A 13,197-nucleotide genomic window follows, 5' to 3' on the forward strand; every position below is an offset into this window, starting at 1 on the left:
ACCCAGTACACCACCTCGCACTGATCACATATCGTACACCGTATGATAGACTTGTGTATCTGAAGTCTCGGTTCGCTCGATCGACCGCGTATAAGGAGGAAATCCGAATGAGTTGGAAAGTGTTTGCAATGCAGAAGCCGACTGGAGACATCGACAAGTGGCTCCAAAAGTGGAACTCGCTAAGGGAGCAAGCGGTTAGTCTTGGTATCAAGGACGGAGATACCAATAGGGACTTCCTGCACGCCGTGAAAGAAGTTCTACCTATATAGTGGCAAGGCAAATACCAGGAAATAGTGATGGAAAAGAAGGTGTACGATACCCGAGATCTCCTTGAATCATTCCGCGCGATGAATCGCGAGATAGGAGCACAGATGGTGTTATCAACCACTCCTCCAAAAGGCGCTTTCTCGACCTAGCAAGGTCACCAAGAGGCGAAACCGGAAACAAAGCAAGAGAAGCTTCCGTTTGAGAAGAGACACTGCCCTTGTGGTAGCTTACACCCGAAGTATAAAGTTGCTACTTGCTAGCTCCTAAACGAAGCGATTCGGCCAGAAGGGTATACCCTAAACGAAGGGAAACTAGAGAAAGCAAAGAAGAAGTTAGGAAAGGACCACGCTTAGAAGCAATAGGTGGATAAAGTGATAGCTGAAGCTCAGCAAGCTCAGCAAGCACAGGAAAAACCAGCCGAATCCGCCAACCAAGTCAGCTTTGTAACCACTTTTCGAAGTAAGCCAAGTGAAGCTATACAGATTAGCAAGCACATGCTCTCTGTGGCAAAGGTAGGCGAGCCCTCCCTCCGTGACCGGTGGATTCTTGATACCGGATCAAGTACGTATATCTGCAATAACCGAGCCCTATTCGTCGACTTCACACCTGATATAATTGACCTAACAACCGGAGATAGTACCACGTAGGTACTAGGGAGAGGCAAAGTCAGACTTTTAGGGAGACACCCGGTAAAGGGAAGGATAGAGATCACCTTAAGCGACGCTCTATACTCACCAAGTTTCTATACGAGTCTCGTGTCGTACGCGATACTAAAGAAGAAAGGCGGCCTCTGGTGCCAACGTACAAACTGTATACGGGACCCAAATGATAGACCTATCGTCTGTGTGAACCTATAGGATCAATTCAATCTCTGGATCTTTAACAAGCCAGGCGAGGCTCCGCCACAATAAGTATATACTGTGCAGTAAGCACAACGGAAATCAGTGAAGCCACAGGAATCAAGGGCTTCCTCTGAAATTTGGCACCGACGCCTAGCATATATTTAACCGCGGACCGTAGCAAAGCTTGCTACTATAGTAGACGGCGTTGTTCTTGACAATAAAGGAGGAGCAAGCACAGAGTAAGAATCTCTATATCAGACCTATAAGACAGGAAGTGCTCCGAGGCAGATTTCAAGACGACAAGTTGGACGTACCTTTAGACGTTTTAGAAGGGTGCATTTCGACCTAATTCAGCTGCAGCCAGCCTATAATAAGCACCGCTGGATATCCCACTTCTACCTAGAAGGACCGAGATTCCACTGGATTATAACTCACGAAGTGAAACCTGAATATCAATTGGCTATCAACTAGTTTGTATAACTTGCAAGAAATCAGTGGAAGCTGCCAATCAAGGCCTTCCACTACGACAATAAAGCAGCAGCTGGTAGAGCAGCGGAGTATAGTCTTATAAGCGATAGTATCCTGATATATCACTCCCCCCCCAGGGCACTCAGAGATAAATAGGTATACTGAGAGATCAGGTGGAATGATTATCACCCGGATACGTATACTCGCCCTCGAAGGGAACCTCCTAAAGGAGCTATGGCCGGAGTTCGTAAGCGCCGCCGTATAGTTATTAAATCGTACACCAACGTATATCGCCGCCGAGAATCGGTGGGTGGTACTATAGGAGGAAGTGAGGAAGGAAGTCGCACCACAGGCGCCGAGGATAAACCTATCAAATATTAGGTTATATAGAAGCTTAGCGTACTGCAGGATTGAGAAGCAAGTACAGTCCGATAAGATAAACCCACGTGCAGAGATTGGCTTCGTGGTGGGATACCTTACCTCGAATATCTGGAAGATCTGGTTCCTATATAGTGGGAAAGTGAGGTATATCAGGGATGCAGTCATTGACGAGACACGAAAATATACCCCTGATTATAAGAAATATCAGCCTATCCCACTACCAGCTATAACGGGACCATAGGAACTCACCGTTAAGGAGGTCGCATAGGTGATAAACCACCAAATTACTAGTCAAGAGGAGACTAGTACGATGGAAGAGAGGACTTAGGATCTACAGGAAGCACAGGAGCCTCAGTAAGTACAGCAGCAAGAGGAGGTTCCGCAATAAGCAGAGGTCCAAAAGATAACAGTTAACCAACGAGGGACTACCCCAGTCCAGGGGGTAGGTGATAGGTTATATTGGCCGACCCTAGACCCTCCACCACAAGCACTACCAGGTTCCTTTCCGATTGAACAGCCCCTACCACCACTACCAATCACCCCACCGCAGGAGCAAGAGAGGTATACTGGCTCTGGTTAGGGGGTGGATACCGAGGGAGATCAAAGGGACTAGATCCAGTAAGAAGAAGCGGATCTTGAAACCACTGAAGACGAACTAGAGAAGCAACTTTAGGTAGAGCTACTGGCTCCGAGAAGAGAGATAATCGGAGATATAGATACCAGCAATATACTCAGTGGTAGGCGTAGACGCCAAGTAAGGCAGGAAAAAGACTTCGCCTACGCGACAAGCACCACCCAAGAAGTGGAACCGCCGGCGCTACTCTATACTTTTGCCGCTAGCTTATACGCTGAGAAACCAGACACTCGCCGCCACCGAGACGACCTCCCACCACCGCCAAAATACTGGAAGGATATAATAAACCACCTATTTCAGGAAGGTTTTCTCGCAGCGATGAGGAAGGAGATCAACTCCCTCTCTGAAAAGGGGACTTTTGAGGTTATTAAGAAACTAAGAGACCGAGGGAAGCAGATTCTCCCTCTTTTATAGGTGTTCTTATACAAATTTGACTAGGACAGGTACCTTTTGAAGCTTAAGGCCCGTATCTGTGTACGCGGAGACCTTGAAACCATCTCTCACGAGGAAAAGAGAGCTGCTACGCTAGCAGCAAGGACAGCGAGGATGATTTTTGCCTTGGTTGCTGCCTTTGATCTTGACCTAAGACAGAGAGATACTGTCACCGCGTTCCTAAACAGCAAGTTAGACCAAGAGACGTATACGTATATACCTGAGGGATTTCAAAACCTAGGTAAATACTGGAAGTTACGTCGCGCGCTATACGGTCTACGGATTTCACCACGACTTTGGCAGCAAGAAGCAGCAAGCGTGCTCCGCAAGCTAGGTCTACAGCAAGTGCTAGAAGACCCATGCGTTTTTATAGGAAAAGGACTACTAGTTTTCTTCTATATAGATGATATCCTAATCGCCAGTCATACCAATACAAAGGCGTAGGCACAGCAATTAGAGCGAGATCTCGAAGCACACTGGGAACTGACCGATCATAGAGAAGCAGCATAGTTCCTAAATATACGAATCATTCGAGACCGGCAACAAAAGAAGCTCTGGTTATATCAAGATAGCTATATAACAAGCATTGCTACCCGATATCACTTGACAGAAAGGGCACCAGTCTATACTCCACTGCCGGTTAAGGAATTGACCCCTTTTCAGGGGGTGGCAACGCCAAAGGAAATCCTGCTATACCAGCAAAAGGTAGGCTCAGCAGGGTATACCACCATTATCACTAGGCCCGACGCTGCAAAGGCGACCGCGAAGCTCGCGCAATTTCTCACGAACCCCGGTCCACAGCACCAGTAAGCAGCTGATCGAGTTATCACCTACCTCTACTCCACCCGGAACCTAGCGATTGAGTACGGAACAGCCAATACTGGGACCGACTCGGTGCAGTTTGCAAGTGACACTTCGTATAGAGACCACCCGGATAGAAAAAGCTCAGCTGGGTATATCTGTCAAGCATACGGCGGTCCAATTGACTGGAAAGCAAGCAAGCAACCCACAGTGACAACGTCAACCACAGAAGCAGAGCTACTCGGCCTATCGGAGGCAGGAAAGCAGCTCCAATGGTGGCGCCGATTGTTTCAAAACCTCGCCTTTACTCCGTCACACTACCTGACAATCGACTGTGATAACGAGAGGACTATCAGCTTATTGACAAGCGAGGACACAGCTTTTGAAACGAAGCTTCGACATGTCGATATTCACCACCATTGGCTCCGCCAGGAAGTCCAACAGGGTCGAATACGGGTGCGCTGGGTGCCTACAGCAAGCATGGTTGCTGATGGCCTCACCAAATTGCTCACTCGGCAAAAGCATGAGAGCTTCGTGCGACTGCTCAACATGGTTGATATAGGCCATCTTATAGACTAGGAATTACAAGATGATACAGCGATCTCAGCAAGCATACTGGGACCGCTGAGGGGGTGTGTCGGCGCAGATACACCAGGATACCGGAGGATTTATTAATCCTAAGTATGCAGTAATATTTCTTATGTAATCAGGACAGTATAAATTGCCAGGAAGTCAATACAGCAATAGGGAGAGTTGAATACCATTGATTGGACCCATACATTTCCACCATACGGAGTAGTTGACAACACCCTCCTGCCTGATTTCTGCCTAATAAACCAGGCATCAATTTATTCTGCCAGATATTCTGTGATTATGGCGGACCTTTCTCCGTCAGACTTCTTATTCTGGTGTAGCCTTTGGCGTAGCCATGACGTGCTACCAGATATAAGCACTAAAAGCTAAGGGGAAGATAGAGATGATCCTATTCCTATCTACCTACGGCGTGCTCATACGGAGGCAGCTGTCAGGTGACCAGGCCTGACCCATGGGTGACAGGGGCGATAGGGCCAGTAGGTCAGACTACCACGATCGTATAGGTGAGGGCTATAGGTGACACAGTGAAATAAAAAGTGCGCAGTTGGAGTGGACAAGAGATCAGGGAGAAAAAACCGGCAATAAGTATATGACAAGTGCGGCATGGGAGTCATTCAAGGTGGAAAATAGAGCTCTTATTTTCCTATGCGCCCATTCGTCATCCAACCATACAAGACTTGTTTCTACGCCAGCGCCGGCCCGGTAACCGAATATCATATTGGCTCGCTAATTGCGGGGAGAGCACCGCAACTGGCGGGCCTAACCCCGTCAACCTTGGAAATAATATCTTGTGGCAAAATCGAACCATTTGTTGCTATTGTGGCTGTATTCGGCCCAAAGCTGGAGATCACATCCGAGATAAGAGCTATTTGCTAACCAGTCACTTCAGACAACCGAGTTCAAAGATGGGTATACCGGTCATGTAAGTTCAACATGGCTTGCGCTAAGGACGCCTTTCTCCAAAGTAGCGTTTTCGGGCGTACGCCATGCGTCATCCGCCCCAGAGATCAGCGAGGGGAAATGATGGTCAGCTCATGTCCGCAGAAGCCTTTTCCGTGAGTGGCTGGACTCGAGCCATAAGAAGGATTCCGGCTATTGGCGGATGTTGCCGTAAAATGCTTGATTGCCACCACGGGGAGAGGAGATCTGGGAAGGTGGAGCAGAGTGCGACAGGTATGTTCGACGGCACCCACTTGGCTACCCAGATGAACGAAACATCGTGGCCTTTTATCCCAAACGTCCTCACCTAGCAACCATTAATGATCGATATAACCAAAAATATGGACGAGATAAGATCACGTGGGGCGAAGATCGCGTTTCCACCCCCTGATTCTATCTGTCGAATAATAAGATTGAATACATGGTGGAAACAAGGTATAATACCCAGGAAATCATGTGACAACTGGTACCATCCGTACCATACAAAAGTGCATATTACAGTTAGTCTTCTATATCCGCACAGATTGTTGAAAACGCGGGTTTTGTCATTTTAGTTAGTTAGAGATTCCAATATATCTGTTTTTGACCATACGTTGTCGTACCGACAGATTTCTGTCACTATGCCCTAAATGATTTGAGTATCACATAGGTCTTATCTTCCTCCCGTCACTGATTCACAACATGTCTCTCTCAAAACTTCCTTTTAGCACAAGCAATATATCGTGAGTAAATAAGTAGCAATAGCCAAAAGTAGACTACCCGAGACTACTGCAATCCATGGTGACTTATCGAAGATACATGGACAAACGTAAGGTACCTCATCAGAGCGAAAATGACGGGACGGGCCGAGACACGAACCCCTGAACCGCGATTGTTGAGACCGAGACGCTCCACCAGACCGCCTAACAATTATGCCCAGGAGCAAGAACTCGATATCGAGCAAAGCAACGCGCGTTCCCAAGAAACAGAATGCAATTGGCGAGAGCCGCCTGCACTTTGTATCCCTATGGAAGAGGGTACCTTGGATCGGTGGAAACTGGGAGTACTGACTGATCCCCGATGGATTTTATTTGCGAACGTTTCGTTGTGAAGGAGAGCTATTATTGTTGGAGGACATAGCGAGGTGATGTATCAACAGACAGCTCCTGGTGCATAAGCACCTCCTCCGCATTCCCTATACCTCATTGTATGGTTGGCGTAACAGTTCGACTAGTTTACCTATAAGCTTTCCGCGCATACGACAGTTTCTCCAGAGTAGTTTCTATTCTAGGCAAGAAAAACAGAGTCAAATTTCAACCTCAGCAAGGCAACGATATGGAGATCGCCCTGGAGGATAAACTAGACCAGGTATCACTTACACCATAACTATCGAATAGTACGCGTTTGTGTTCCTTTGATTGTGGAATTGATGTTGCATTTGTCAAAGTGGTGATGGAGCATCGGGTTATCAAATACCTGGGAAATTGCACGCGACCTCGGGAGTGTCCAGGTGGACGATGCATGGTCATTCAGCCGACATTGAATGTATATTTTCCGCTGCTTCGTATGCGTGGGCCCCAAATCCAGAAGAAAAATGGAATGGGAATTAACAAAACAGCAAATCCCCCAAAGACACTCGTCGCCGGCCCATTGCCTAATGCTTGATACATTGAATCAATGAAAAGGGGAAACACTGCAGCAAGTGTGCTGCGCAGGAAGGTGTTCGCTGCGATAGCGCTAGCACCCCATCGATTAAAAACGTCCAGGAGATAGTTGAGGGCGCTTTGAAAAACCGTGAAAAATCCAAACCCCACACATCCTGCCCCAATGAACGACACAATCCACGGAATGGATGGATTGGCCGTCCACCCTAGAATAAAGAGGCCCGCCGCGAACACAAAGGAGCCGATCATCATGGGTGGCAAGCGAGCTTCTGGTACAGTTACACCACCAGCGGCCATGTATACGTGATTGTAATGATACTGACCCAGAGCAACGACGATAGCCCCGAGTAAAATTCCGACAAGAAGAGCTAGGAATGCCAGGCTGCCAACGACAGAGTTCCAGTGTCTGGTCTGGTCAAAAAGAATTGGAAATGCTGCTAGGGTAGCGTAAAAGACACCAAATATGAAGGACGCATGCAAGGCCACTAAGAAGCAAATTGGGGTCAGGAGCATCTGCACCGGGCGAATGCCGAATTTGTTGAAGTAGTATTTCAAGGTGATATTACCAATCCACTCCTCGAATTCGGTGTGCAAGGCCCAGTTCCCAGTTGTTGCCCGCAGATATTTCGCTTTGCGTATCAGGAGGACTGGCTCATATGACTCTTCCAGGATCAGAGCGCCAATCAGAACAATGCTAATTTGGAGGATGCCCGCAAGCTTGACCAATTTTAGTTTCAATGGCTAAGTTATTGGTTGGGCGGGCTTTTGTATGGAGTGCACTTACATATTGCGTCCACCTCCAGCCAAGATGACTCTCAACCAAGGCACTTCCAACTAAAGGTCCCAGTGTTGGACCAACAATAACTGCAAGCGAATACGACATGATCGCATACCCTCTTGCGGTCGGGCTATATATATCACTGAGCACGCCACCGGTGTTGGAAACTGGGGCAGACCCAAAGAATCCAGTAAAGAAACGACATATAAGAATGGTTTGAATATCTTTAGCTGCGCCAGCCCCAAAAGAAAAGATTGCGGCAGCAGCACAAGGCACAAGAACAGGCCATTTTCGACCGTAGACTTCTGATAAAGGGGCCCATACCAGTGGACCGAATCTGTAATATGATGGAGTGAATTGCTTAGAAAACTGAATTTTCAAAGCCTTGGGTGTTTTAAAACTCACTCTAGGAGGCAGAAGCTCAGGCCCAGCAATGACACTTCTTTACTCACGCCAAATGCCTGCGATATCTCATCAACTGCCGGTGAGTAACTGGCCACTTGTCAGCCACCCTCGGAGTAACATCCATTAATCTGCTCGGTCCTACATGCTAGTCGTCCATGTAGCTGTCATCGTGATCAGACCGTAAAGAGCAGTTGTGAGAAGCTTCTTTCGACTAGGCCAGTTGCGCGGTTGGTAAGGATCACTGGGGCCATCAAATCCAACGATGCATTCAGAGCCTGTAACAAAATTGCTTTGGGGATGATCAAAGAGACGGCTTCGCTGCCCAGCATGGCCATTTTCCAAAGACTCAACATAATGAGCTGACATTGCGGTATGTGATACTTGTGTTCTGGATCGCATCAGAGACAAAGAAAGGAAATGGTCAAGACCCCCAAACTTCTCCAGAGCTCCAACTCCAACTTGATTCATCGGAACTTACATAACACTAATACGGGGGCGTAAGCGGCATCAATTGACCCCTGGAAGTGGCGTGCTCGAGCTAGACCCCGATACAGCCGTCGCATGCAGATCGGCGGGCCGGATTCCGATGCACCCGCGTGGAGAGCGAGGGCATGTTCCGTATGGACATCCTCTAGAGTGGAACTACAGCGGCAAATTATTTCCAAGATTTCCTACCGGACTTCGCCGACAAATCTGCACCACTATACAAGCTCACTTCCCCACTCGTGCCGTTCAATCTCTCATATGATCACATGCATGCAATCCGACAGACTAAGGACGCAGCCTTCTCTTACAATGTGGATCCGACGAAACCATTGGTCCTCTATACGGAGGCCTCATTAATTGCGTTGGGCTCCATCCTCTATCAGGAAGGACGGCTCGGGCAAATCACGTCTAGATCATTCATACTGGCGGAGCGCAATTACAAGACAACTGAAAAAGAACTCCTCCCGATCATCCATGCAGCTAATAAATGGCGACATTTATTTGAGTCAACAAGTCTGCCTCACGGTCCTTACAGACCATAAGGCTATCAACCGTTGGATCGAGATCCTGCCCGTTCAAAGTGGTGTTCGAGCATGTAGCTGGAATCTCCAACCCGACAGACTTCGTAGAGGTCTGTACATGTTGAGTATCACGGTGGCTGTATTGGGTACTATGGTGGCTGAAGCTTATGGCAGGGATTGGGAACAAATATATACTAGGCCTCCCGCCCCTGTAAAATAGAATACAACAAGTCAATCAATTATTTCAACAGTGTACTATGAATGCGAATACAAATATCTCAAAATGTCACGAATATGTATTCGTGCTGGCCCCTAACTGTGATCCATATACGCATATCGCCACCGAATTAGTTCATGACGATCTGCATTTTTCTTTCCCCTGAGGGTTGAACAATGCGTTATAGGACCCTGGGGAGGGTGAATTGGAATGTTACACTATATGCGGTGGATTTTAAGGTTGATACCATGTGGCAATCATCGAGTGGTAGCAGAGTTATTCTGATGATAGCGTCTGTTATACCTCGCGGAAGAATAAGAGAATCCTCACTACCAAATGAGTTTTACGTACCTCGATCGCTGATTAGTACGTACCAACCGTGTTGTCAGGGCATAGAGGGGTTACTTACCACTAGTAAGCTCTTAGATACACCAGAGCCCATATCTCTTTGTGTTTTGTATGGTAAATTGGCTAAATTGGCCATCCCGGTGTTGTAATCACCAAGCATCGGTATATTTGCGGGGTATTTCAAGCTGCCCTCGATCATAATTTATTCTCTTCAATCAATCAACTCTTTCATCCCGAATTGGTTCTGCTTGATCTTATTCGCTTTGAATGCATACTAGCCCATACTCTTTTAGTTTGTTCTGATACCTGTCAATAAGTTTGTACCCACACTCATAATTAGAATAATCCACGATCCACATGACTCCAATTGCAAATATAATGCCTATGGTATGACGACGACTTTCTTTATTGTAGGTCAATCTGCTACTGCGAGCCGCGGACAGGGTTTCTCCAATTGCTACTGTAAGTCTCGTCAGGGACCTTGACAGGGACCTCGACAGGTTTCGAAGCCCCAAACCTTGAAGTTGTCACATTGTTTTTTTGGGGGCCGCTCTCGGGCAACCTGCTCCCCGAAAAGCATCTGCGAATACAACTGTAATCAACTTGTTAATTTACTTGGCTCTTCTGTAAGTTTGAACTGAAATCATAAACTTTCTGGAGCAGTTCGAGGGCAGCCCCTGGAGGCCCGCCTGTAGCATAGGTGTTAATAGGTCTCTAACCACACTCATAATCACCAACAAAAAGTGCCGGTTTTAGGCCTATTCTTCTCTACAAATTCATATGGTGATAATGTATTTGATAACGTTAAATCAAAATTCAATATTAGATCTATGAATTACTTCTTTCTCTTCTAATATATGTTGTTGCTAATTCCTAGGTAGCTAAATGCCCAAGTGCTAAGGTAAAGCTTAGATATATATAGGGGCTTCATGCTAATATCGCGATTGAAATCTTTTGTTCAAATTTGAAAATGATTATTCTCTTCCAAAAAATACTTACAGTTTTACTTTGTATATATTTCACCCTAGTTTTGATATAATAATTAACACAAGAATAATTAAAAAATCAGTTGTCATATAAATTTGTGGGGAAAAAGGGCCTAGAATCGATACTTTGTTGGTGATTATGAGTGTGGGTACAGACTTATTGACAGGCTTGGTATATACTAATCAGCGACCACCATTTTGGAATCACAGTGGACTGCCCTGCCATTGGGAGGTCTTCCAAGGTACGTAAATCTCATTTGGTAGCGAGGATTCTCTTATTCTTCCGCGAGGTATAACAGACGCTATCATCAGAATAATTCTGCTACCACTCGATGATTGCCACATGGTATCAACCTTAAAATCCACCGCATATAGTGTAACATTCCAATTCACCCTCCCCAGGGTCCTATAACGCATTGTTCAATCCTCAGGGGAAAGAAAAATGCAGCATCGTTCTGAACTAATTCGGTGGCGATATGCGCATATGCCCGAGAGCGGCCCCCAAAAAACAATATGACAAGTTCAAGGTTTGGAGCCTCGAAACCTGTCGAGGTCCCTGTCGAGGTCCCTGAAGAGACTTACAGTAGCAATTGGAGAAACCCTGTCCGCGGCTCGCAGTAGCAGGTTGACATACAATAAAGAAAGTCGTCGTCATACCACTGGCATCAATATTTGCAATTGGAGTCATGTGGGTCATTTTAGACCTGTCAAAACCCAATTAATCTATAGAGCCGTACGGCAGAATTGGGCTTTGATGAATATAAATACGGTGGTTGTTCTCCACGATAATTTCTGCTGTCTATCTCAATCTCAAGATATTGCACAAACTTACTCATTTCTCAACTTATCAAACATGTCACCAATCGCCACATCAACTTTAGTCGAAGAGACACCTGTTGCTCCCCTGCCTACAATTGACTATGCCTCCCTGGAGGCAAAGGATCTTGAGGAGACAAAGGCTCTCCTAGATGCCAGCAAAACCCACGGATTCTTCTACCTTAATCTCAAGAACGTGGGAACAATTTTGGATGATTGGCAGAAAGTTCTCCAATTTATGGATGCATACTTTAGCCAGGACATTACTACCAAAATGAAAGATGATCGCCAAAGCGATACATATGGGTAAGTCAATCCGTGATTACATACCTCGGTATAAGATTCGTCCTAACCAGCGAGCAGTTATGAACCATCTGGAACCTCTGCAGGAGGTGTACGTGGTCAATCTGACTTTTATGAAACTCTGAAGGTAAGCACGGGTGATGAAGGTCCCTATTGTTCCCAGGAGCTAGGTTTGACGAATGATATAGATTGCGCGTTCGGAGATGCTCGAGAAGTCGCCTTTCCTACCCCAGGGTGCCAAGGATAATCTCGAGTTATTCGACCGCTTCATCAGAGCCTCAGACACCATAACCAAAACTATTCTCGCACGGCTCTCGGACATTCTCAACCTGACCCTTGGCTGCCGTTTTGAGGATGTACACCGCGTTGGCGAGAGTTCACGTACCACACTCGTCCTCTTCCGATACCCTCAACAAGAAGCTTCCGACTCGGGCGTTGGTCACAACAAGCATACAGACATCGGTACGCTGACCCTCCTCTTCAGCGAGCAATGGGGGCTACAGGTGCTTTCACCCGAAACGCAGAAGTGGAATTTCATTCAGCCCAAAGCAGATCACGCTGTCATCAACGTTGGTGACTCACTCCGCTTTCTATCAGGCCATCAACTAAACTCCTGCGTCCATCGGGTCTTGCCCAATACGAAATCTGGTCGCCAGGAAGAACACAGGTACAGTATTGCGTACTTCTTGAGGCCCGAAGACGCAGCCGTATACACGGACAGCAAGGGTCGGTCGATCCGTGCGCGAGACTGGCACGATGAGAAATACAACGTGTTCCGTCAGGCGCATGATGAATCTTTCAAAGACAGTATTCTGACTGGTGGAATGGAAAGAGATGACCTATTGGTTGAGACTTAGCAAGTATGACTAGGAGCTTCGCAGCAGCATACCTGGGTATGCGCTCTCTGTGGATTTTTGTTGCAAAACCAAGGCCCCTTGTTTGTACGATGCATACTTCGTATTTCATTATATCATCCAAATCAAACTTACGTTCGTTACTTTAAGATTGTAAACGGCGGACCTGTCAATTACTGTATCGGGTTAGTTGATTTTAAGGTTTAGCCTCAATACGCTGTCACGCTGTTGGAGCACGTGAATCGTCCTGCATCTCATATACTGTACATGCCAAGTGACAGAAATTGTGATGAAAACAAGGTATGGTAAGGTAATCAGATATACATAACTCTTAACTAAATAAAACATGAGAAAATCCGCATTTTGACAATCTGTGTGCGGCTTGCTGACAAATCTCTAATACACTTTGTAGGGTAACTATACCGAGTACTGGCTGTCACATAACAAATCAGCTGTTTTCACCCAGTAATACATGCCGTATT

The 13,197-nt window shown here is 46.6% G+C and overlaps 3 protein-coding genes across 3 annotated transcripts; 2 read left to right on the forward strand and 1 right to left on the reverse strand.

The window, feature by feature from the left end:
• Positions 1-6,190: 6,190 nt before the first annotated feature.
• Positions 6,191-6,448, forward strand: N7479_008947 (uncharacterized protein; the record flags this gene model as incomplete). The annotated part of the gene is made up of 1 exon (XM_057256640.1): positions 6,191-6,448. The coding sequence occupies one exon, from the start codon at positions 6,191-6,193 to the stop codon at positions 6,446-6,448; it is 258 nt and encodes an 85-aa protein (XP_057104098.1).
• A 418-nt stretch (positions 6,449-6,866) lies between these two features.
• On the reverse strand, positions 6,867-8,550 carry N7479_008948 (MFS transporter; the record flags this gene model as incomplete). Its single annotated transcript, XM_057256641.1, has 4 exons — positions 6,867-7,718; positions 7,786-8,116; positions 8,185-8,271; positions 8,327-8,550. The coding sequence occupies 4 exons, from the start codon at positions 8,548-8,550 to the stop codon at positions 6,867-6,869; spliced, it is 1,494 nt and encodes a 497-aa protein (XP_057104099.1).
• Positions 8,551-11,595: 3,045 nt separating this feature from the next.
• N7479_008949 (uncharacterized protein) lies at positions 11,596-12,718 on the forward strand (the record flags this gene model as incomplete). Its single annotated transcript, XM_057256642.1, has 3 exons — positions 11,596-11,864; positions 11,922-11,988; positions 12,050-12,718. The coding sequence occupies 3 exons, from the start codon at positions 11,596-11,598 to the stop codon at positions 12,716-12,718; spliced, it is 1,005 nt and encodes a 334-aa protein (XP_057104100.1).
• Between the last annotated feature and the right edge of the window lie 479 nt (positions 12,719-13,197).

Source organism: Penicillium vulpinum, assembly GCF_028829585.1.
Source record: "Penicillium vulpinum strain IBT 29486 chromosome Unknown utg000004l_segment0_segment0, whole genome shotgun sequence".
Classification (NCBI taxonomy): Eukaryota; Fungi; Ascomycota; class Eurotiomycetes; order Eurotiales; family Aspergillaceae; genus Penicillium; species Penicillium vulpinum.